The sequence below is a fragment of the Calliopsis andreniformis genome, chromosome 1 (assembly GCF_051401765.1).
Source record: "Calliopsis andreniformis isolate RMS-2024a chromosome 1, iyCalAndr_principal, whole genome shotgun sequence".
Classification (NCBI taxonomy): domain Eukaryota; kingdom Metazoa; phylum Arthropoda; class Insecta; order Hymenoptera; family Andrenidae; genus Calliopsis; species Calliopsis andreniformis.
Window position 1 is genome coordinate 4,216,895 of NC_135062.1, and position 27,502 is coordinate 4,244,396.

Sequence of the window (27,502 nt, forward strand, 5' to 3'; positions counted from 1 at the left end):
TCAGAACATGGGACACAAAAGCACATTTAATATTCAGCCTATCCTGTATATTCGTTTGTGTCGCGGTTTATCAAAATAAATTTTGAAATTTGTTTAGTAGTATAGGTCAAGTCACATTAAATATTGAATTCTTTGTATAAAATATTATTACATATTAAATAACTGTCTATTTTCATTATGAATGCATATAACGTTTATCTTAATGTACTAATTATGATAAAGGTATTATAAATTTAAAATAATACACTTCTAGGTATATCTTGTTTATCTTTCTATCCTGATTCAATTTAACATTGTTTCATTAGATTGAAAGCAATAATATATAAAAGTATTTATATATGATATAATATAATTAATATTTAATGGTATAACTATTATTGTCATTTAGAATAGAATATTTACCATAATGCAGATAATTAACCGATACTTATTTATTTTTATATTCCCGGTTCAACAGAGAGCATAATTTACTGATAGTCCTTTCACACAAATATATTAATTCTTTTCTTCGACACCAGATGGCAGATTTTCTCACTACTAAATATAGAGCTCGTAGCTATATTAGCGAGGTGTGTAGCACCATTCGTTACTCTGGTCTCCCTTCAAACCACGTATAAATCTTTCGCCTTTTACTAAAGATTTCCGTGGAGGGGGACAATTGATGAGTCTGAATACTAATTTTTTATAGTACCCAACGTAAGTTGGGTCGTAATTAAATAGAAAACATAAATGTTTTTATAGCGATATTATAAGATTGTTTATAAATTTTATGAACAACTTATTCTTATAATTGTATAAACGCATATTAACGAAGTTAACTTTAGTTGGGGATAAAATGTTTCCGTACACCCTTTGTTTAACTCTGTCGGCTTTTTATTGTAGATTTTTTGGTTTATACATCATCATATAAGGTGTTCGACTATAGGGGGAAGAAAGTTTAAAGTATGATTCTAAAAATCCAAAATAAGACGATGAAAATCACACATATGATATATCGTTTAGGACTTTAATCATTTATAAGCAATTAAAAATTTGGTAAAATCCGTCTGTAATTTGGTAAACTGTCATATTATCGATCATATATCGGTTGTGCGGCAAATAAAACATCTGATCGATTTGCAGTGGCGATCATTGCCTTTGAAATAACGATATGATTTACCTCCCTCAAAACTAACATTCGTCAGACATTTGGCCACACATGTGAAAGACGCTTATGTTTATCTAAACGCTTACAAAACATGTCACAATAGACTATTATAAATCACAATACATAGGCCTAATAAGTAAGAAAAAGTGAACACGCTATATTGTATAAAGATAATACTTTCCTACATGTGAATAACAAAAATAAGTGAAGCCCCCCCCAGCACTTAAAATGTAAAAGCATGAAGTAGTTTAATTCGATTTAGACTATGGTTGCAACAAAACATTTCCAAGAAAATTAATCCACAAAAAATCTCCAAAAAAATTAATTTACCCAAAAAAGCATTCAAACAATATTAATAAATCCCATAAAAATACCTTCAAAAAATATTACTGACATTAAAAAAATGTTTATTACCATTTGATTTGAAAAAAGTACTGAAATCAAAAGTACGTGTCCAATTTATGAGTGCTTTAAATCTCGGTAATTACGAAACCACCAAAAAACATTAATCTATTTGACTTGAAGAAGGTATTGAAATCATAAATAGTTGCCCCGTTTGTACAGTATGTTTTACAACACGTTAATTAGAAAATCACGATAAAGGATTCACAAATAACAGATGCACGTGAAAATCCGAAAAATTAAATGTAAGGTTATTTGTTGTTTGAGGACACTATTCATGACGCTACAAGTCGGTCGTTCAATTTTGATAAAAACAGCCCGTCAAGTACACACTTTAGGTTTAATTTTTCTGGTTTTCACATGTATCTGTCATTTGTGAATTCATTTAAAATATTAATGTTTTATCACGATTTTCTAATTAACGTGTTGTGAAGCACACTGCACAAACGGAGTAACTACTTTTGATTTCAGTACTTTTTTCGAATCAAATGGTAATACAAATTGTGTGGGGTGTTTTTTATTATACTTTTTTGAAGTTTAATATTTTTTGAATTTCATTTTTGCGGATTAATATTTTTTGATGATACTTTTGGGAGGTTCATTAATATCTTTTGCATGCTTTTTGAGAGGTTATTTAATATCTGTTGAATGCTTTTGTTGGGGAGGGGGGTTATTTTATGAGACTTCTCGTGGGTTATATACGTATATATGTATACAACACAGTAAGTACATTATGTATACGTATGTAAACGTATATGACGAATTAATTCTCTCATCGACCACTAGGTGGATACGACTCCCGCTTAGTGAAGTCCGTATTTCTTATTATAAGGATTCTGTTGCAAGCCTTGGGCATCATGCTCTAGCTCCTTTTCCTTACGTATGGAGTCTCCCATCTGCGGGTGACTTTGTAGGGGAGGAGTGTTGATGAGTCCAAACTAGACCTAACCTTAACCTACTTTGTCTTTATGATGAAGTAATTTTTGTAACCCGGTTCAGAACTGGGTTCAATAAAATATATTGAAATAAATTTTTTAGGTTTTGTAGATTCTGTTTTCTCAATATTTAGTGATACGAAGTTATAAAAGTTTAAAGAGGGAAAGACATTTGAAATTGAAAAAGAGAATCGGTTTTAATAACAAAGAATCTTGTTGGTAAATTAAATTATTCTATCTTTCCTCTACAAGGTGATGTTATCTTTCACTAACGTAATTTCAAGTGCGCAATTTACCAAATTATTATTGTGCCCCGATCCCATTAAGATTAACTTTTGTAAGTTAATTTTTGGTTAAATTAAATGGAATTGCTTCATTTATTCGTACTTTTCAATGCATTTAAACTTATATCGAAATATTTTTTTTACTAATAGGGGAATTTTTTCGTAATTAACATATAAATAACCTTAAATATTAATTAAAATGCAAAGAGAAATTTGTGAACAAGTGTGTGTTTTAAAAGTGCACGGAACGAATTACTTTGTGCCAGTTAGTGTAACAATTATTGTGTTGAGTATTTTAAAAATGTAAATAATAAATTATTCTTTGAACATGAATGCATAACTTAAGGATTCGAGTTTATGAAAAAAGATTAATTTTTTGTAGTTTACTAGTCTATATTGTCTTATATGTGAAAATAAAAGGGGATCACAGTAATAGATCCTCATAGACATTATTGGTACTCTTACCCTACTCTTTCCAGGTGCAAACAATGTGTAGCGCTTCTTCAAACGGCATTATACAGTGATTTGTGAATTTGTTTTTATATTGTGTTCCTTTTATTATATTCAACTTTAATACTATTTATTAGTTTCAAAAATTTAAAAGAAATATAACCGCCTTTTTTCTCTCTCATTAGAAACTTAAAAACGGCAAAGGCCCCGGAGGGATTCGAACCCTCGATCTCCTGTTTACTAGACAGGCGCTTTAACCAACTAAGCCACGGCGCCATTGCGTCAGCATTTTTATTATCTGAATAACACAGAATATATTGATTTGTGCAATATTTGCACTTTTATAAATGGTATAGTAAATTCTTTTTATATTTATACATTTGTGTTACTAAAATGGATGTCGATTTCACATAATATAAAAAAAAGATTTATTGTGAAATAAAACCAAAATTTAAGAAAGCACTATGACGTATAAAAATTGGATATGATATGTAATATTGGTAATGTACGATATTATAGAAGATACAGAAGTCTGATATTATACGTACTTACGTAGGACACTTTAATTTAATACATTCATGACGGCGTGCACCACCGGTAACCCATACCATGCGAAAAAGCAAAGCGCTCTTGAAGCAGCCGCTTATTGGCGAGAAATTTGAGTTGCAGCACCGACGTGAACGTGTTAAGTAAGTTCAGGATCCAGCAGTGGAATCCTCGGGTACAGAGTAGCGTTTTTCTTCAAGGAATTAATTTGAAAATAGCTCAAAAGAGTAGGAGAATGCATATGAACAATGTGAAGAAGTAAGATAGGCACAGTACGTTGAGCGGTGATAGTTGGGAAGCGGGAGTTTAAAGCGATGTCTTGAGAAAAAGAAATAATTATCGAATTAAGAAAACTTCACTATCCACACTTTGCGCGTGGCCAAAGAATGTTCATAAGTTTCTACCGCAAGCTACCCGCTAAATGATCTCTTGATTCTTAATGCTGTTAATTAAAACCACGTTGAAATTGGTACGCAGAAATTTTACGAACTTTTTAACCAAGAATGAAGGGCATACTAAATTATGTTTAGAATTAGTACAATAATTATATGTATATTTATTCTGTATATATGTATACAAATTTTTAAAAAATTCGAATTCAATATAGAAAACGATATTTAAATAAGTGATTTGAATTGTTTAACTTAATTTGAAATAAATAAAAATTAACCAGTTATGAAAACCTGACACTCTTTATATTAGTAATAACCAATCCTGATCATCATTATCCAATAGGTATTATGACTTAAGGTTACAGAAAAAAGCTGGCATCCAGCAGATCTCCGAAACTACACATCCAATTAATTTAAAATTTGAATATATAAGGTGTTTTTTATAAAATTATTTAATATGTACAATTCTTTTGATATTTTAATTATAAAATTATTGAATATTTAAAATTGATTCTTTCCAGTGAGAACGTAATTCTTTCCTTTATAGAGCCACTATTTCTTTATTTTTCAAAATAATTACAAAATCACACTATTTTAGATAATTTTATAAGGAATAGTATTACCTTTGAAATTAATCGGATGAATAGTTTCAGAGCCATAAAATCTGTAAAAAAATAAAATTAAAATGTTACGAATTAAAAGGATCTCGATATTCTACTTAATATAATAGTTATTTCCAAAAGAAAATTTAATGTTCACTTATCTTTATATGTCAGTGTTCTCTATTAAACATGCATTACTGTATACAGGTTGTTCGACAGCAGGTGTCAAAAATTAATACATGTCAAAATAGGAAAGAAAACTAAGAATGACGAAATTCCTTTTAAGATTTCGTTTCAGAGGTATTAATTGTTGTTATTGATTGTCACTAACAACATGAAGAGAACGCAATAAGATCCTGTAAATAACTTAATTCTGAAAAACATGGACTTGGGTTAGTCTAGCTTTGAGGTACAGAATTCGGAAACGAAGTCTGAAACGCAATCTCACCTATATTGTCATTTTCATTTTATTTTAGCGTGTAGAATCACCTCTTAAAACTTCTGACATCTACTTATGCGTCCCTATTCGAAACCTGAGATCGAAAGTAATACTGATTATATATGAATCTCTTAATATACAACATATTTGGTTACATGTAGGGGAAAATTTAAATAAAATATGGAACAAAAATTAATTATTAAAATTTAAAAACTTCATTTTTTAATATAATTATAAGTGTTTAAAGTAGGGAGTTGAGATCGGAGTTGTGATCGGGATTGTTGAGCGGTTATAACCTCTCAACGACCAGTAACCGTAAATAAGTTAAGAGCTATTACACATTCAAGAACTATTCGAAATATGTAGCAAGTATGTATGTATGAGTAAATATCCCGGTTGAAGTTGGTAACTATCCTTACTTATTAAAATTTATCTAGAATCCAATGATCCTTACTCTGTTAGGTTTGAACGACCTGCGCATGGCGGTTTTCTTTGTCTTTGTGTATATCTTAATTGACTATATTCATGCTGTTAACAATGGCGTGCGTGGTAACGTTTCTTGTATCACTGAAAGATTATAATAAACACAAAGTATATTAAGTGTAGTGCTGGACGTGATGACTTATTATCATTTGCGCCCCTGACTCTTGCTAAAATACTCACAGAAAGAAAACCAAATCAATTTCAAATATAAATATTTATGTATATATGTATATATATTTCTTGCTTCTGCTGTTGTGTACCAATTATCTCCGCAGCCGAGAGCAACAGAAGCCGAATCAACTATTAGTCACGATAGAGGCTCGCGCCCAGACCCAAGCGCGGCTCTTAATCGAGCAACTACTGTACTGGTTGAGAAGAAGAAACTCCTGATTTGACTGTTTCTTCCTCTTACGAGAGACGGTCTAGACCGGAGTCCTGACCGGAATTCTGACCGGAGTTTTGACCGGTTATAACCGCTCACGAATTCCAGTTGACCAAAAATCTTGACCATTTTTTCTGGTCAGGACACACGGTTGAGACAAAATCCGTAACCGCTCAAACCTCTCAATAACCCCGAGAGCGACTTGTTGTGTCAGTTTGGTCGGCTCTGTGACCTGACCATGATCGTACCGTAATTTTTTTGGTCTCGACTCCCTGGTTTAAAGAGGCAGTGGCTAATACCACACTTTACATAGCTGTCATAGGATTCTATACTACTCGATCTGCACAATGACTTCTACCCCCCTGTCACTAGCGTTCTTGCCGACAGTGGTGTCGTTAGATTTGCGGAATTTCAAGCAAATTTTACTAATTTCTAAAACCATACACATAATTAACATAGACTCTATTGCAATTTTGTTATTTTTCATCTTTGACTTTCATTGAATTTTATTCATCTGTAGTCGAATGAGTGACTCAATAGAGAATATGGCTCTCTAAATATCCTTATTTTTTATAACTTGTGAAACTCTACAAACATATAAAAAATACATGTCTTTAAACTTATTATGATATAATTCTTTTGAGAAAATTGTAAAAATGATAGAACCGTAAAATGCAAATATAAAGAGAATGGAGGCGCCGGGTATCGATCCCGGTACCTCTCGCATGCTAAGCGAGCGCTCTACCATCTGAGCTACGCCCCCCACCTTTTTTTTTTAACAATGTTTATTTCAATTTGTAGTTTCGTACATTATAGTCATTGGTACAAAATAACATAAAAAAATAATGCAGTCATTATATTAAATTTAAAATTTCATAGCTTGGGTCCTATTGCCTAAGGATCTATAAGCTAAACATTTAGTCTTTTTAATGTTAGGGTCCTTATTTAATACTATAACCATATTGTGTGTGAATCGGGATAATCACACACCGACGAGTGAAAAATAAAATTGGGGGGTAAAAAAATAACACAATGAAAAGAAAACTCCATTAACAATATCTTGTATCTGTATCTTATTATACTAACTTAAAAAAAAGTACTTAAAATTAAATTAGGATAGGAGAGTATTTACAATATTTACAGTGTTACTATGGAGTAAGTTTTATATCTATATTTATTAACAGCCATTTGTGGTTATCATTATATAGTGTTATTCGTACACTTAAGTTTGTTGGTTGTCTCATCCTCTAAAGAGAGCCACTAGTATTTTTTAACATTTAACCTTGAGTAATCGTTTTTATCTCTCTTTAATATTCTCATTGAGTATCTGAAGTGCTCACTATCGTTAATATTATAATTACAATTAATTATAATTCTTTTGTCAGCTTTATTCCTTTTCCAATGGTGTATTATTGGAGTATTATATTCATTTTGAATAAGGCCTATTTTATCAAAATGTATGAAAGACTGCGATGTCAGGTAACCTGTATATCTTTAATTATTGATATCTTCAATATTATAGTTTACAAGGTTATTAATTATGCTATTGTTAATAAATGGAAGTTTGCATCTCTTGTGAGTTTAATTATGTAATTGTCTCTACGCGGAATATTGGCTGTGTTATATAGCATTTCGTTATTGCAGAATTGTTTGTAGTCAGAATGTGAAGATCTATAAAGGTTTAGGTACGTTCCTGTAGACATTTTCGCTCAAGTAATTTTATGCTTTCCATAGCTGAAGATCCCAAATTTCACCATATATGTGCAGCGTAAGTGATTATGGGTCTGATTAAAAGTAAGTATATGATCATCTTCGCTCTTTTTGTTAGGTGGGAATTATGAAATAATTTACTGTTGGCCCTAAATGCGTTAATAGATTTGACAATTTGAATATTGTTGTGCTTATTACGTCTGAGTAAGTAATCTATATCATAACCCTACATATATGATCAGATCATTAGCAAATGCTAATGTTGCTGTTTTTACGTCTTTCTTTACTTCAAATAAATTTAATACATCACTGACATATACGATAAAAAGAATAGGTGCATTAACTGTTCCTTGCTAAAGACCTTTTTTAATTAAAAATGTGAGTATTGATAAATTATTTCCGTCCTATATTTTAAAAGATTTGTTGGTTATCATATCGAAAATTAACCATTTAGGAAACTGTTTCTTAGTTAGTTTATAGATTAATCCGTCTATCCATATTGAATCAAATTCTTTCTCAAGGTCTAATAATGCTGCTCCAACTAATTTTTTTTCATGTAAATGTGTGTTAACATCTGATAATAGTTTATGTATGACATGTACAGTTGAATGCTGAAATCTGAAACCAAATTGATTATCAAGTATAATCTTTGTATAAAAAGTTGTTATATTGTTGTTAATTATTGTTTCATAGACTTTACTAATATTAGGTGTCACACTTATTGGTCAGTAACTAGCCGGATCTTTAGGATCTTTACTCTTTTTAAGAATGGGGAGGACCTTAGCAACCTTCCAATTAGTCGGGAAGTCGGAAATTATTTATTGCATTATTAAATAAAATTGTGTACGCTTGTATTATATTGTACGGTAAATGTTTAAGAATGATGTTTGGTATACCATCTAAATCATGTGATGTTTTATTTGGTAAATTCTCGATAATTCTGCTAATATATATGGGGGATTACAGAAGACATCAATGCTATCACTCCCTTAAATTTCGTGAGAGGGGTGTAAAACTGTATTATCATTAGTAAATACCACAATCGTATTATTATTGCTTTTGACTGATGTTAGTTCCTCTTCAATTTGTTTAACTTTTGTTTCGATGATTTCTTTTAATCTAGTACCATTATTTAAATGTCTCGGAGAGTTTATAAACTCCTAATGAGCACCTAAGATATTGAGTTTATCTTCAGGTGTAGAGAAGATAAATTGTGTATCTTTAGTTTGTACTTTTGTTATATTACAGTTTGTGCGTTGTATAATATAATTTTTGTTTTTATCTATATGTAAATCATTAATTTTTAGGATATCTTTAGGCCTAAATAGTCTATTTATATTTGGAAAAAACGCTTCTGATTTCCTATAATCTATTTTTTTCATCTGTTTCTCCCAAAAAATTTCAGATGCTTTCCGAAGTTCTTTGTAGATTAATTCCCGGGTTTGTTTTAATAGTTATTTGACGATTTTAGTTAAATAATTTTAATATTTATCGTAATTGCATTGTAATCACTATCATAAGGTTGAGCTTCGAGTTTTGAGTTGTTATTAACAATGTTTACTCTAGCATCAGCCATGCAAATATCTAAGTATGTATTAGCTAGTTTATATATGAGTTCGTTGTGAGTATACGAATTCAGTTTATACCGGATGGTGCCTTGCATTTCCCATTATGCAATGTATTTTCCTCTTGGATTGTCGCTACGGTCCCACCACAATCTTCTTCTTGCATTTAAATCATCTGCTATGATATAATAATAATTATTATTATCTAGGTTAAGATTTGCAAATAACTGTTCAAATTCTTTTATGAATAATTTCCTGTTATTCTATTATCAAAGATTTTAATTTTAATAATGGTAAATTCTAGTATTTTATTATTTCTAGAAGTGGCATAGATAACTATTTCATAATATATGTTTTCACGAATTAGTATTGCTGTACCCCCTCCCTGTAAAATAGTATTTCTTAAAACTTAACTTATATTTGTTACTTAATTTACTTTCTGGCACTAATACTAAATCACAGTTATTATCTATTGCGAATTGTTGAAGATCTTATCTTCTCTGGATAGCAATTAGCGAGTTAGTGTTAATTGCCGCCATTTTAAGAGTTGTGTTATTAATATTAATTGTGTTTGCCATTATGAAAAAATAATCATCATCTTCGGCTTAGGTTGACACTCCTGAGCCGGTTGGAAGTGGTTGGTAACGTGTGGCGTTGTGTTTTTTGTTAACAGATGACTGCTGTTTTAATGTAACGGTCATGAGTGCGTGATTTGGAAGACACACATGTTAGCTTACATTAATAATTATTATGTCAATAAATAAGTGTTTCAATATATATACATAGTACATGCCGTTTAAATGATACAGCGTAAGTGCACCGCATAAAATCCAACAGCCATTTTCAATGTGAAGTTGAATGAATTATACAAAAAAAAAAAATAAGTTTTTACCTTAATTTAACTTTAATGAGATTGTATGATAAAATTTTATTAATTTTGTCTGTATTTAAGCTTACTTGTTGAACTAATGGAATCAACTGAGAGTTGAAAACCGATATTAAATCTTTTTTAAGTTCATCAACCCATTGAGGTTGTGTTTGTGTATTTTATGCTTAACTCTAATATAGTAGTCTTCATCGTTGTTTGCTGGTATGTCTTCCTTATTGACGGTCGTTATTTGTGATACTTTCTGTGTACGATGAATTTCCTATTGTGATATGGCTGCTTGTATATATGCTGTAGAATCCCTTATTGTCCTGAAGCTGTTCAATAATTTGTTCTTCGTTTCTTTATGTTGAGCGATTAGTTGCTTCTTTTTAATCTTGCCTGCAAATTTAATATATGGAGATCCTCTGCATGAGCCCGGGTGTCCAGATTGTTGATAATTTGCACATTTTAGTTGTTGCTTGTCACAGTTTATGCTTAGTGAGCATTCACCTGGAACATGGTTCATGGCACATTTAACACATCGATAGGGCAGTTTCCAATTACTGCTTGCATGCCCTTTAAATCTTTTATTTCATTGAAAATTTCCTGGTCGGAGAAGTCTCCTCTTATACCTTTGATTACGAGGGTCTTGGGCTTATCACTTCTAAGTGTATAAGTGAAATTTTAATAATATTTTATATTATTGTTATTTAATATATTTTTTGTTTTATTATATGTATGCATATCTTGAGTGGAGATGATTATATTTTGTTTATTCTTCTCAGAGATAAGAAAAGATTTTTTTTGTATGTTTTCTTTGATCTATAGGTTAACCATTGTTTTAAGGTTCGTATTGATGGCATAAATGAGTGGCGGTTTTAGCTTTTTATTGTGCTGCTGTATAAATTTATTTTCTGTTTGTATAACCATTTCCGAATCTGAGTTTTCGGATAAGGCATCAAAACTGTTTTCTATGGTAACTGTATAATTTTTCCCCATTTTCCTAATTTTGGTTCTTCTCTTTGGCACTTGCCAAGGTTCAATGTTGCTATCTTTTTGATCCTCTGTTAAATAGCGCTCCTAAGTATCTGTTGAACATCCCAGTTGGGGCTCATCTATTTGTCACTTACTGCTGGCCATATTTAGGTTAGATTTTAGATTTATATTGGGTTTCTTAATAATATCGCCATTTTTATAGGTTATTTTGAAGAGTTTGTCTAATTCCATAGAATTTAATTTCCTGCTTGAATTATTTCTATTTAATACTGAACTAGTACTTGATGAAGATACTGTTGATGTGTGCCTCATGTTAGTAACGTCTTTCATGTTACTTTCTGAAGGCTTGGGCTCTTGCCCATTTTCCTGTTTTTCCTTATATATTTATATTCTGTACATGGATTATGTAGTTAAAATCAAAAACCATACACTAATAATCACTGAGACATAGTTTTATCGCGAACGATGAGCTCACTCTCATCTGAAGAGACTTTTTTATTTATTGCATTTCAGGTTATATTTTTTATAGCATAAGTAACTTTTGTTTTAAATGTAACTTAGTTAAATTATGAATGAAATAAAGATTAGAAATATAAAAGAATTGAATTAGTCTCTCAAATGAAATGATACGAATTCTTTATTCTTTTTCTAAATGTTGCAAACCTTATTTTATTCACATGGGTAATATTGTCTCTATCATGATTGTGAGAAAGTACTAACAGTTCCGGGTCACAATAATGTGACACTTAGTAAAGGAATGACCATGACAATCGCTACATCCATGGTCAAGCTTTTTATTAGTTTCTAGCTGTTGACGATAGGTAAGTGGTACGTAGTGTGCTATATCCCATGAACTTCACGAAACGTAAAAAAAGTCCTTACATTACATAAATCCTCTATTTCCGCTATTATTTTCATAGCCCAGACTTGTAAATGATTTATTGTTTTAATTTGCTTTAGAACGCAAAACACGGAGTTGTCCGCGCAACTTGTATATCTTTGTTTGGAGGGTCGCATTATGTAGTGCATCCACTTTCTTTTATAGATGGACGCATTTGGGAGATTTAAAGGTTAACTTCGTTTTTTAAATGGAATGCTACATTGTGTATACGAAAATGTGAAAGAATGTCGAATTCTGAGTGAAAAAGTATGAATCTTTATTAACCCTATATATAACTCCACCTATAAAAGGAGGGGATGTATTACATAATGTGGCCTTCCAAAGCATGCAACTTTTGTGTACGTTTTTTCATACAGCGCATATTTTAGAAGTTATAAAAATGTACAACTTGCGTGTAACACTCTGTATATAATTATATTTAATGACTGAAATGTATTAAAATCCCAATTTGATAGAAATGTTGTACTATAGAATCACCGTATTACATGCCACTACAGTGTTATCATAAGATAAACGATAACGTTCTATAAGCATGAGGTGTAGGTATTTATGTATGAAATTGTAATCGATTATACTGTTAATTTTATGTGGAAGTAAAATAGTCTAATTGCCGTATTTTCAAACACAATATAACTCATAGAAGGGATTACAGAATCGTAAAGAGTTCTATTTATGGCTAGCACATGCAAAAATATGTCAAAAATACGAAACAAATTATTTATTCCGCATCTAGCTTTCCGAAGAACTGAGTTTTATTTCTTGTCACGCATGAATAAGTACAGTTGCTTAAAAAGTACTTTGTGCTCCATTGCATTACTACTTCGACACATCGTAGATTTGGAAGAAGTACGTGAGACTGACCGTAGGTTATGTTACTAGTAGTGCATGTGTGTTGCAAGGTATTTTTTGCTTTCCATTGTTTGTGCTAGTAGTATAAGGTACTCTTTGACCAGCTACATGTCAAAGTAGAACTTTAAGCAGTATGCAGACTGACAATGGGAGAATGATTCTACTTTAAAGTAAATAAAATCAGTAGTCAGTCCAGTAAGTAGACAAATGATATATTATATGTATATGTATACTTCTTATCTCGTATAACCTTCACTTCTTGCCTTAAATATACCCTGACGGTTGTAGTCATTCAAAATTTAAATTGAATATTTGCGATAACCATACGTAATAAAAAATATCTTTTTATGTAGAATCATTACTTTACCGTCTGTATCACCGGTTTTCGATTTATCTTTTTCTGTAGAATCATCACTTTACCGTCTGTATCACCGGTTCTGAAACGTGTTGCAGCCATATGTTCTCAAATGGATATTAATGTATGTTATAAGTAAAATTTACTATTTATTATTTATGTAAGTAAAATTTATTATTTACTCATATACTTTGTTACGTAGTAGATAGTTAATACTTTAATCGCAATGTTACATCAATGTCTATAGTATTTAAAAGAATTATTATTTAAATACGTTCTAATCTAAGAAACCCGTTGTTTACTGTTAGTTAAAGTAAAATATCCAAATGCTATTTAATACTTCGTATAGTGACCTTAAAATTAAAAGTAATTATTTTATAAGTTTCAAGAAAACCTATTTAATTTAGGCAGTAGAAATATGGTATATTTTTTATATATTTGAAAATTAATTAGTATTTTAGAAAAAACTAAATGCAGATTTAATTTTATATTTAAATATAGAAGAATCTTAGTGAACTGGGTTTTAGTGAGTCACGGTGTCTTTTATTCAATGTTCAAATCGAATGTTCAATTCCGTCTATATAATACAAAATTAAGTGTACAATAGAATATTGGTTGAGCCTTGAACTGTGAGTAATCTATTGAGAATTTGTAGTAAAACTGGTCCTCAAATCCGGTCACTTCAGGCTTGTATCCTCTCTAAAACCGGTTATTCGAAACTGTATTTACTAATATTTCATGGTTTTTTATCCTGATATTAGAATTGAAGATTCATAGGAAATGAAAATATTTGTTGGCATTCAATTACGCTGCCATAGTGTTGCTCGGTCTGATTGAAAAGGAAATCTATTTGCATCATCAAAAATTTTACTCGTAAGATAAAAAAAACTTGGGCTCGTCCGGGATTTGAACCCGGGACCTCTCGCACCCTAAGCGAGAATCATACCCCTAGACCAACGAGCCAACTTGAAGACTGTTACTTTCACACAGATTACTAACTATAATTTACTAAACATGAATGACGTCAAGTGATAGTATTACAAATACTTCTGATCAAGTAAGTTCTATGCGGAATCATATTTATTTTATTCGCTATTGTATAATAATAACAGTATTCTATAAAAAATTAACTATTATTGTATATTGCAAAATGATGATTGGAGTACTTTACATAAAAAGATTATTCGATATATTTAAAAATGTAAACTTTTAGTTAAAGATCTTTAGATATAACTGTTAAATAGTAATAATAACGCAGCATTAATTAAATAATATAATTTATCTTGATGGGACATAATTATGGTTAAAGTGAAAACTTTCTTCAGCTTGGCTCGTTGGTCTAGGGGTATGATTCTCGCTTCGGGTGCGAGAGGTCCCGGGTTCAAATCCCGGACGAGCCCTCCGTTGTTCATTTTTTACTTCATCTATCCTTTTCTTTTGTTGTCTTGTATAATACTAGACGAGTATTGTATAATATGTTATTTACTTGCTTCACTTTCCCTTCTAGGAATGTATAAAAATGGCTGTATTCTTATTAGATTCTTTCATAAATATAATCATTTAATTTAAATGTCATTGTTAAATATATGAGTCATGTAATAATAATGTAGTTTATATAATAAAAACATATGTAAAGATAATGTGTACCTGTGACAAATATTCTTTAATTTTTTTCTCATGATACTACGCTCTGAATGGAGATTTTGTACATATTTAAGTATATTTTCAGATTCTCAGTTGTTAAAGCAGACTGCATTTTGTGTACTTAAGTATCAAGTGGTGCTGCATGATAGTGATTATTGCATTAACTAATTTAGTGTAAAACCAACACATTTTGCTTGTCATACATTTTAAGATACACTGGTGGTCCAATCTAGGCATCGGTTCAAGTTCGGCAATCTTCCCGTATAGTACTTCTTTTGTTATTCGAAACAATACAGATGGTAATATTAGCAGTGACAATGTCGATGTGTACATATTAATTATGTTACTTATTTTTCAATAAATTTCGTTTCGTTTCACACTTAAGAAATGTACTATATCCGATTGAAAGGAACTATGGCAATGATTTGCGAAAAAAGCGTTATAAAATCTCAAGCTATATTCATAAGGTATAAGCAACGTTTCGAACTCTACAAGTACTGTGTGAAAAATCGTCATGTGAGCGAGTTACTCAATAATTAAATCACGCAATATCCTATTTCTCTAATGAGAATATTTCGGTTAATCTTGTTTTACGTAGTTTTTTGCAAAGCATTTCATGTAGTGAATAGTTTTCTTAAAATTAACTGGTCTTAACTGTTTAAATTATTGATCTCAGTTGTTTAAAATAATTTTTGTTGTGGATTCTCTGCAAATATTAGTGCATTGTCTGTGAGAAATTACTAATTATTTTATAATTAGCATTCGAAACTCCTTCAAAATGTTTCAAATCGTAGTAATTCGTCTTATTATTACATATTATAGTGAATATTTGATTATGCATTAGAAAAATTAGAGTAAAGAAGGTTACAGTATTAACTCATACAGAATGAAATTAACGAAATAATTAATGTTTTTAGAGTATTAAATATAAAAGTACATAAATATTTTTTAGATATGTAATTCGCAAGCTATTTAAGAAAATCGTCAAAAATTCCACAAGAAGTCCAATTCTAAGCTCTTTATTTACGTTTAAAAAATAGTTTTACACGTATTTATAACTATATTTTTAGTAGAACTAAAAACTGGGAAATTAAATATTCACAGTACCATCGAAAATAGTCTGAATAAGTCAGTTTTTCAAAGTAATTATTCAGATTTACGTCTGAAATAATTTATTGCCAGTAAATCGAGTCAACGAAAATTGTCGAGTTGAACAGAAGACGAATTAGAAGTTCAAAAGTAGATTTACCACGTCCGCTATTGTTGATCAAGGTTATTCATGACAGTAACGAAAATCACAGGAGAAAGAATCACGTTACAGAAGTGCAGCCATTTTACATTCGATGGATGAAAAACAGACTCGATCAGCCGAAGGTATATAAAGGGGATGGGTCTGCTATCATTCATAGTAGACTACGTTCTCTTCGTTGATTGAAGGTGACCATTGAAAAAAATTGCACTTTTCCGATTGTGTTTTCCGGCTATTTTCCAGGCAAGTAAATTAACTACAAGAATGACTGTATAGGGAACTAGTATTTAAGTAATAAAAATTGTCTACGAACTTTAAAATAGAATTCTAATCATCTTTATCAATTTTTAAGTTGTGCAACAATTGAATTCAGGCATTACAAATAACTCATTTGGTTTTTATAGATCATAGATCAATTTTTTGTACAACGTGAATAAAAATGTTGTGATTTTTTTTAATAGTTTATTAAGTTAAGATAGTTTAATGTTTCATTGGAGAAGAATATATATGGGGAATGAAAAAATTGTTTGTAGTCAAAGAAAATATTTGATCAGTAGTTATTTTGTATAACATACACTAAATTGTTTAATATAACATTTTTTAAATATAAGATTAAAATATCGTACCTTATGAAGCTTGCTGACAATTATAGTATATAAAATATAATATTTCAACTACATACTTATAATTTAAATTAATATCACGAAATTATATATACAGGTATACATATACGAAGAATATTATTGACAAAAAATGACAAAAAAGCTGTAGAATAATTTTACGTTTATGACTTTATCATATATAATTGTAACATTTTAACAATTGTAACAATTAACAAATTCAAAATGTTATAGTATTAATATGGTTTATGCATACTTAACTCAATTGTTATTCTTTCTTCAAACTAGGAATGTTTCTTTTTAGAAACAAATATATGATAAAAATTTATAAAACTTAAGGTATAAATGTTATATATTCTTTTTGTTATCATATCTTTCTTAGGTTTTAATCAAACAAATAATATATTTAAGAAGAATTGAATTCTCGTTATTCTTAATAACATACCGAATAATCTTCAGAAATGGAATCATAGTTTTCGCATATCTTGAAGAAATTGGAATTAATAAAGTAGCTACAGAAAAAAATAAGAAAATTCCTAAATTCACCTGTAACCATGACAGTTATTTTCTAATTGGTATAATTTCTTTCGGAGAAGTGAAGGCCGTCATGCACGAACGCGTCGCTTTTATATTCTTCCGGGTGTTCGGGATTAGTTCAAGGACATTCTTTCTGCATGTTATACTTTCCTAATTGATTTTACTTTTTTGCCCGTTATATGAATAGTTTTTATACTTTTCGTTAATTAAAAGAAATAAATTTCACCACTTTCTTAGACGTTTAAATATTTTAATATTTACAGTGTTTCCAGAGATTTATTCCTTACTAATTTTTATCTAAAAATGAAATACATGTAGTGATAATTTCGATAATTTGAATGATAAATATGCTAATTTTTAAAGACTGCTACAGTATTATTTACAAGATTTGTAGCCCATTTATTTATTTACCCCATGTAAAATATATTTATAGTATAGTAAGCATGTACAGCATTCAGTACTTATATTAACTACATTACGTTATTCATATTCACTTATGAAACCTTTATAGAACGAATAAATATCATCACTATAGTATACTTTTAAATTTCTCACATTATGAATACATTCCTTTTATTTTCAAAATAAAGTAAATTTACATTATATATTATTGTAATTAATTATATAATATTATAAAATTAATCTTATACAATATTAAACATACACAATATATATATACACATATACACACACAATTACAATTGATTTATTCTAAACTTACGTAGGTTAGTGAAAATTTAAATTTGTCTGATTGTAGATTCTAGTCGTATTTTATTTCCATAAATCTTTTCATGAATGCTTAACATTCTAATGATTTCATAATCATCTTCAATTATTTATACTTTAAGCATAATTACGTTTATCGTTCTATCAAAGTTCTCGCACTTTTGCCACTTGATAGTCATGTGTTTGGCCATTTGCTTACTTTAATAATGCTGGCAAGACGCTTCTCAAAATGGGACCCTTTTCGTGTCTTCCGTGCTACTGACTGATCAATCTTTTTGAATAATTATGGAGAAAGCGAGAGAAAGTTTTCTATGTCTCACGACATTCAACTTTACTCAGCACGATTCCAGCAAACTCATTTCTTCGAAGACTGTTCACGGTTCGACACGTGCATCATAGTTTTCGGATCCGCTCCGATCGTTCATCGTTTTCGATCGTTTCCTGCGAAGTTCCGAGCTGAATCTATTGGCAACATACGGATTTGGACGCAAATTCGAAGTTCGATGTTTGAATTTGGTGTTAATTTCATGTTAAAGTGAACATCGTGTGTAAATTTTTGAACATGAATTGGGTGAATGATTTCGTGTAAAGATGAGTTTCAATAAAATGTTCCATTGATAATTTCTGACAAAAGTTACGGCATATATAGGAATCTCTTCGCAAGGTGCGTTTTAAGTTTGGGTTGTTAATGTCAACAAAAAATTACTCTTTGTATATCATCATACCTTTATACATTACATGTAATGCAAATAATCTCTAGAACGTCTCGTCGCTTTATACTTTTCCTTATTATCAAGATTTTCACCACATTTCTATTTTTTTTTTACGTGTGGTGTTTCTTCATTCTCGGCATGATATATTGTTATTTTCGTTCTCATTTAAATATCAAAACTTTTATAATAAAAATAGGGAATACATGTTATACCTTGTTTTCATTGGGTATAATTGGGTGTCCGTAGTTAAAGGTTATACATTTGCTGGTATCGGTGCTTCTTTTAAATTTCTTTCCGAACTTTGGAAAGATTATCTGAAATTTATACATTGATAACTTAAAAAAATTGTGAAAATGTTTCAAATGACTCACTTCTCTCTTTATTATAATAATTTTATATGTATTGTAAAATTGCATACCCTCAATTAATAATAATAGCAAAACATATAAGTTATATTAATGATATAACATAAAAATGGATTAATTTATTTATTTATTTAATTAGTAATTAGTTCTACTATTTAATTAGTTTATTCTATAATTTAATTAGTTCTACTATTTAATTATTTAATTTAATTACTATTTAATTAGTAATTAGTTAGTAATTCTCAAATTATTCTTTATTTTATATTTCTATATTTTCATACTTTAAAAAATACATCATATAATAAATAAAGACATTTAATAAATAGATAATCTATATTATAAATTACATTAAAAATTATGTAGGGGGGTTGCTCTATCGCTAGGTGGTATCTAAAATCGGACATTAGCTATATTTTTAAACAAAGAAACGCAATAAAGCGACTATATTGCAAAAGTAAGGAAGAGATTTCCTTTTATCGCTTTTGCAGTTTGGCCGCTATCTCGCCTGTCATTTTTTAAAGATATAGCTAATGTCAGGTTTTAGGAATCGTCCGATGATAAAGGAATTCCCCTTACATATACATATTTTATTACACAATTTACATAAATGTTGTTTTGCATATGGATGTTATTACAAATGCTTTTTCATAATTCATATTTTTCAAATGTTTTATATATTTGCATGTTATATGTAAATCTTCAGTGTTGCATCATACCATGAGTGCAAAACTACGGTAGCTAGATAATTTGCTTTATATTATTTCGTAGGATTACTTGATCAAAAGATTTGTATTCGAAGAAATTTCAATTAACGATGGACGCAAAGGAATTCCTTGATTTTGGCAAGGCAGCCATAGATTTCATTGCTAACTATACGGAAAATATAAGGGAGAGGGATGTCCTTCCGGATGTCCAGCCTGGATATCTCAGTCAACTGCTACCAGAGGAAGCACCGCAAAAACCAGAAACATGGCAAGAGGTTCTTAAAGATGTTGAACGATATATTATGCCCGGAGTAAGTCTCACTCAACATAAATTTTTTTCTGATTTAGTATAATTTGATATAAGTCTTTTTTGAAATATCAAATTTGCTTCTATAATACTCTTTGTAAATGAAACAGAAAAAATTGTATCTTTCTGATACTTTTAGCTTTTTGCGCAGCTACAATTACAACAATACTTTCCTTTAAGAAACGTAAATGAATTTTTCATTTAAATGTAATCAACTTAAGTTAATAAAATATGTACATACTGTAAGAGTTTACATGCTATGAAACATTGATATGAGGCATTATTTATAAGCCTTTTGGGATATTCTTGTTAATATATAGGTATATGAATTGTCCTTAGAAATATAGTAGATATCTCTCGTTGTTGATAAATTGTAGTAGAAAAAACTGTATCTGTTAACTATTCGTTGAAATATTTTTTAAATTCTCGGCACTTGTGAAGTTTTCACTGAGCACTTCAGTTTTTAATGAGTTTTGCATAATAATATTCATAATACCATACGATGCTTTGCTATATAGCTTGTAAAGCAAGTCATTCCTTAATTAGGGACATTTCTAGAGTATTTGATTTTATCTTTACAAAAATGATTGCAGTAGAGTCAATTCACTTCTTCGATGTTATCTGTTGTACATTAAAATTGCAAACATTATTATCTACATGATACATTGGTTCTCAAACATGAAGACATTTTTGCAATTTAACAACCGCTTATTGTGGGAGTACTCTAGGATATGACAGACAGGTGAGGTGACTATAGCGACAAAATTTGGAAAAAATATGAGTTTATGGGAGTTAACTTTTCGTCCTTGAATGAGAAGTGCTGGAGCTGGGAAAGGGTTCATTTGAAAGAAATATACTCAATGGACCGTAATAACGAGATTCTGTCGATATTTAGTAATACGAGTGTTGTAAACTAGAGTAAAAATCGACAGTTCACAGTCGTGGAATCCAAGCAGTTTTATGTAATTTAGAGAGTGTATTAAACGAAATCACGAGTTGACTACGCTTCATTGAACTTGTAATATTACATAAATATGTAATACATGTAGTATGTACATACTTAGTTTAGACGAAAATTCAAACATATTTTTTAGATATGTATTTATGAATGAAAATTTGCACACAGCAACTGCAGTATTTGTGAAATAATGCTATATGTAATCTACATATTTTAAAAAGATAAAGAAGTTCTTTCCATACTAGACATTGAACGCAGAATTTGTCACTTCGAAAGAAATCATCATCCGCAGCTACCCAACAGCCTTCATTCAGAATGTTATTACTAATTTCCAAAGACATGTATACAAACATGTATACATATTGTTTTGATTGTTCATAAAAAGTGCTCATAGAAATATTCCACAAAACGTCATTACTTCTTGAATCATCCCTAAAAATTTCATAAAAATCTCTGGGAATCTCACTAATAGCGGGTTTACCCACAGACGGTCACCTCGATACCCCTAAAACAGGGTTCCGAAAAATATGTACGTATGCATTCTTTCACCAGAAATTTCGTACATGCAACAGTGCAATTGAACAGAATAGCATTATCAATAATTGCCAAAAAATTGAAGCAAATCGGAAAGTATGTGATAATGAAAGTATACTGAGTTATTGTTAGCTTCTCACACCTAGATTGTGGATTATATAACTATATTATTATTGTGATATGAAACAAATATCTTTTCAAATACCTGATTCAAATATTCTTAATTTTGTGTGTATTTAATATTGCATAAAAATAAAACAATACATATTGAATATAATTTATTTATTACAATGGGACTCCAGAAAGTTGTGAGGTCTCGGGTTTCTTGAAGAGTAGATCCGTCACTGCTTCCTTTTAACAAATCGAAAGATGAAAATATTTGGGCAGTTGAAAAGATCGTGCGTGGCCCGTGTTGCTTACCGGCAATTTGAACAGTTGAATCTCAGCGTTTCAAGAGCGAGAGAGTAAGGAACACATCTGCTTTCTCTCTCGACTTTTCTCAGCTGTCGATGCGCCGAGCTCACATACACGTGGCTCGTGTAATAGTATGTATAGTGGAGGGGGAAATTTTCTAAGCCACATTCCAAACTCGAAATCATAGAATAATTCTCTTTCACATTCAATAAGCAGTTACATATCTGTAGGTAATGTTATTCCTGTAACAAAAACTATAACAACAGATACCGACTTGGCAGTCTCGAAAAGTTATGTAACTGGTCTAGACCTTTAAATGGGAATCTTATATTCCTTGGATGTCTACTAGATTTGTATGAATTCGAAAAAAGAGTGTAAATGTACAAGATACAATTCTTATTTATCACTTGGTGCATCCAGTTTGAATGGATATTATTAAAGTTAGAAAACTTTCAAATTTAACCATTATTCATTATTATTCAGATGCAATAAATGCCAGTTGTGTATATCCGAAAAGATCGCTAGATGTTGGATTTTGGCACAGGGAAGAATTAAAAACAATTCTTCAAGACACGACAGTCAAATTATTATTTATCATTATCCATTAAGTTTCTTTTTAAGATTACTGATTATATTTTTAGATGACACATTGGAACTCGCCTCATTTCCACGCATTTTATCCAACGGGGAATACATATCCGGCAATTGTTGGTGAAATTTTTAGCGCTGGTTTCGGCTGTATCGGTTTATCATGGCTCGCTTCACCGGCGTGCACTGAACTAGAAGTTATTACGTTGAATTGGCTTGGAAAACTGTTAGGATTACCAAAAGAATTTCTGTTTTCCAGCGAAGGCTTCGGTGGAGGAGTTATACAGGTACAGAACCCTTAATAACAGATTTGAGTGTTTAAAAAACGAACAAAATACTAGCAACATATGTAGTTTTGTGTCAATAATTTAATTTCAAAATTAAAATCTTAATATATTACTAGAATGAATTTTAAATGTAACATTATGTTAGAAAAAAACATCTCACACTATAGGCTTGAAAGTAAAAAACGTTTAATCAATATAGACTACGTTCAGTCTTTAGCATATAAAGAACAAAATTTTAAACTCATATTTATAAGAGTTTTTACTTTATCTGAATATATGACTGATGTCTACATAAATCTAATGTAGAATGTATATTTTTGCACATCGTCGTAGTTTTTTCTGTTATATAGCAGATTCTTCTTTGTACTATATTGTAAAAAGATCCAACGTATATCCCACTTAGACACTCCTAAACATATTCCTAAGTCTTAGGTAGACACTTCTAGGACATGCGATCTGCACAATGGCTATGATAAATGATGCCTTTCATAAACAACACGTCAGAGCTTCACACTGACAGTGGTGTCATTTGATGTGCCAAATTTCAGATAGTTTTCATCAATTTTCAAATACTCGTAATTAACAGATGAAGACTCCTTCGCAATTCTACTATTCTTAACGTCTACCTAGTACGAATCCATAACATTTTTTCGATCTGTAACCGAACACCCTGTATAATCACGTAAATTATATTGATTATACTAATGATTAATATTATAGCTGAAGTATTACATACCTCAGTTGTTCATATATTTTTTATTTATACAGGGATCAGCAAGTGAGTCTACCTTAGTATGTTTGTTAACAGCAAAGGAGCAAACAACTAATCGCATGAAATGCATTCATCCTGATTGGGACGAAAATGACCTTAAGACAAAATTAATCGCATATACGTCTGGTAATTATATAATATATTGTACAATTATTTGTAACGACCAAAATTTATTCTTTTTATTCAGGAAAAATGTTTGGTGTTACTGGAAACAATTATGAGCTATTAAGTTGTTGGTTTCAAAATTTTTGATTAAGAGGAAGTAACCTTTCTGATTTGAAATTTTTCATTTGATGGTTACTTGTATCTACTGGATTAAGCGTTTTAAAGTATCTAATATAGTATATTTATAAATGGATTAACTATAACTGTTTCTCAATTACGTATTGCTTCCAACTTCCTCGACTTTGAATAACATTAGCATTACTAATCCGGTGCCTAACAGAAATGTTCTATTGTGTATGTCTTCACTCTTGAGTCCCAGTATAATGCACTTTATAGCATAGAAATGCATATACACTTTGATTTCGTAAATATAAATTTTATCAAACAAAGCAACAACAGATTTTACTTCATAATATAATTTTTCTTTCTAAGTACTAACTGTACTTACGAAAGTAAGTCGTTAAATAATTTGACAAAATTAAAAATGGTAAAGACATATTGAACAATACTATTCTATCCTGTAAGTTATTTTATTTTATTTTCTAGATCAGTCAAATTCTTCGGTTGAGAAGGCAGGAATGTTGGCATCAGTTTCCATGAAACATTTGCCTACCGATGACAAATGTTCTCTACGAGGAAGCACATTACTGAAAGCGGTGAAGGAGGATATAGAGAAAGGTTTCATACCGTGCTGTTTAATTGCAACTTTGGGTACTACTGGCACGTGTGCTTTCGATAATTTGGAAGAATTGGGACCCATTTGCAACGAATACAATATATGGTTGCACGTGGATGCTGCTTACGCAGGTTGATAATTTTATAATGACAATACTTTAAAAACCTTTATTATACGTTCAATAACCAATCTCTATAAAGCGTTTTATCTTCTTGCCCTTTCAAAATAATTCAAGTGACAAAGTTTACTCTGATTTATTAAATTATTGTGATATTTTTATTGTACCTATGTTACAATAGCGATCGATATCACCTGTTTTTACAAATCACACTTCAAGCCATACTTTTTCTTGAATTTTGTGCTATTTCTTCTTTTTACCATTCAAAGTAAAAACAATCATAGCAATGAATATTTTTCTGAAATTCAACAACATTTATTTTATTTCTGCCAAAACTTCGTATTTTGCTGTGACGTTGATAAAAAATTAATTTTAACTTTCAAATAAACAGTTTTCTTCATACTTTAGATATTATATAACAGGTAACATGTAAAATTAAATAAATATAGATAGAAAACTGGAAATGTTGAACGTATAGATATAATATTATGCAGGTGGATTCAGATCAAGCATGCATTGCTGTGTTGCATTACGTGATATGTTGTGCGTATCTGATCTAAAGAGTAACGTTCGTAAAAAATTATATGCGCTCAATGTGGATACCTATTTAAAATGAAACATTGTTTATCAAATCTAGCTTTGCGTATCAAATATGATTTTGACAAACATTTTGTGTACTTAATACGGAACAATTACAAACCAAATAAAGTGTCTAGCTTTTTTTGTAGGTCGCGTGATTTCATGCAGCTTTGTTTACTTAGTCTTAAACAAAGTGTGCCCTCTTAAAAAACATTTTAATATTTAACAAATATACGTATTTTGTTGAATCAGTTTTTAGCAAATCGTAAATAATCGTAATAATCATAATAGTCGTAATGATCGTATTAATCTTAATAATCGTCATAATCATAATAATCGTAAATAAGTTGTAAGTTTTTCAAACTGATTTGTATTAAATAATGTTATATTTTAATTCTATTGTATTTTTACAGGAGCTGCCTTTGTTTGTCCCGAGTATCGATATTTAATGGCTGGTGTCGAATACTGTGATTCTTTCAATGTGAATGTACATAAATGGCTACTTGTTAATTTTGACTGTTCTGCACTTTGGTATGTATTATTGTTATACTCTGGTCTTTTTGAAAACTAATTTAATGTCGGGCTGAATTTTAGGTTGAAGGATTCTAGGAGACTAATTGAAACACTTCGCGTAGATAGAATTTACTTGGCTAACGAGAAGCAAGGACTTGCACCAGATTATAGAGTAAGTTTTCTAGTCATTTTCAAATGAATGTAATTTTTTCTTTCTTTCTTTCTTTTTTGTGATATTATTTTTTTACCTTTGTTCATTTGTACATTTAAATGCTATTTTTGTAAATAAATAAGAAAGTCTTCAAAATGATTTAAGTGATTTTTAACAGAGGGTAAAAGTACAAGGATGTTATATGTTCAACTCTTTCTGTAACATGATATAGTATTTGCTCAAGTATATTTCTCATTCTTTATTATTTCTAAATTGTTGATTAGAATTGGCAAATTCCTCTGGGTCGCCGCTTCCGTTCTCTGAAGATTTGGTTCGTCTTACGTCTTTATGGTGTGGAAGGTGTGCAGGAATATATAAGACACACGATAAAGTTAGCGGAAGTGTTTGAGAAGTACGTAAAATCCGACAACAGGTTCGAATTAGTATTGGAGCGAACTATGGGTTTAATCTGTTTCCGTATGAAGGTGAATATGAATTAAAAAGTACACTATAATTTTAGGAGAATTTATGTCGTTACTAATTAAACCTTTATTCTATTTAAGAAAGTAATGCATTGTACATCCTTCTGTCGTTAAAAAATAATTTGAATAGTTATCAATGAATACTTTGCTACGAATCATAACTCGTAAGCATATATATGTTTCTTGCACTTTTTCGTCAATTTAAGAACCTTACTTTAGGATAGAGACTCTTAATAATATGAGAAGATTGCTCAAAGGGCTTGCTTAATTATTGCTGTCAAACTACAAAAAAACTGCAATTTCATCCGCGTTCTTTTAGATCTTTCTGCTGTCAGAAAAAAGGAGACGTTAAAGGAAGTCTTTAATTTCTTTTGGCCGTTTCTGAGTCATTTCCCCTCTGTGCAACGAGCTCATATATTGTTAACTCATAATCAGTGGGCCAGATAATTTTAGTATCTTACAAGGAGTGCTGATAATTTCGAAAACATGTTCACTATCATTTAATTTGTGTTCAATCATTAATTGCAGGGCGATGAAGAACTGACCAAGGAGCTGCTCAATCGTTTGGCAGACAATAAGAAAATTTATGTAATCGCTGGCAATTTTCGCGGAAAAGTGTTCGTTCGATTCGTAGTGTGCAGCCGCTTAAGTCGAGAAGAAGACATTATTTTTGCGTGGAATGAAATCACGAGAGCGGCAACAGCAGTTTTGAAATCTCAAGTTTGTTCACTACAAGAAGAGTCACATGCGTCTTTTATAAAATCCACAGACAACATAGCGACGAGAATAGAAAATATGAAATTGGAATCGAAAACAGAAAAGATATCTTAATCGTACGTATGATAGTGGTGTACAATAGCTATCATAAAAGTTAAAAGTAATGGAGAGAATTCTCTATGGCACATAAATTTTAATATTTCAGAAAATATTAGAATTGCATTTTGCGTTTAATATTTGACGGATTCTTCGTATCTATTTTATTTAGATAATGGTTATAAATTATAACAATTCAGAATTAGTTCACACAGATAACATAGATTAACGTTTCTTGGAATTGACTGACACTAAAAAAGGGCAGTTTTAAGTATGCAATT

At 30.3% G+C, this 27,502-nt stretch overlaps 1 protein-coding gene and 5 non-coding genes across 6 annotated transcripts; 3 read left to right on the forward strand and 3 right to left on the reverse strand.

Annotated features, from left to right (window-relative positions):
- Positions 1-586: 586 nt before the first annotated feature.
- LOC143183388 (U5 spliceosomal RNA) lies at positions 587-708 on the forward strand. The gene has a single exon (XR_013002593.1). It is a non-coding gene; the product is annotated as a U5 spliceosomal RNA (small nuclear RNA).
- Positions 709-3,420: 2,712 nt separating this feature from the next.
- On the reverse strand, positions 3,421-3,494 carry Trnat-agu (transfer RNA threonine (anticodon AGU)). Its single transcript has one exon. It is a non-coding gene; the product is annotated as a tRNA-Thr (tRNA).
- Positions 3,495-6,752: 3,258 nt separating this feature from the next.
- On the reverse strand, positions 6,753-6,825 carry Trnaa-agc (transfer RNA alanine (anticodon AGC)). The gene has a single exon. It is a non-coding gene; the product is annotated as a tRNA-Ala (tRNA).
- Positions 6,826-14,197: 7,372 nt separating this feature from the next.
- Trnap-agg (transfer RNA proline (anticodon AGG)) lies at positions 14,198-14,269 on the reverse strand. The gene has a single exon. It is a non-coding gene; the product is annotated as a tRNA-Pro (tRNA).
- A 365-nt stretch (positions 14,270-14,634) lies between these two features.
- Positions 14,635-14,706, forward strand: Trnap-cgg (transfer RNA proline (anticodon CGG)). The gene has a single exon. It is a non-coding gene; the product is annotated as a tRNA-Pro (tRNA).
- A 5,268-nt stretch (positions 14,707-19,974) lies between these two features.
- On the forward strand, positions 19,975-27,239 carry LOC143181985 (aromatic-L-amino-acid decarboxylase). Its single transcript, XM_076382745.1, has 8 exons — positions 19,975-20,175; positions 22,719-22,952; positions 23,721-23,850; positions 24,436-24,696; positions 25,676-25,793; positions 25,857-25,947; positions 26,211-26,411; positions 26,937-27,239. The coding sequence occupies exons 1-8, from the start codon at positions 19,975-19,977 to the stop codon at positions 27,237-27,239; spliced, it is 1,539 nt and encodes a 512-aa protein (XP_076238860.1).
- Positions 27,240-27,502: the final 263 nt, after the last annotated feature.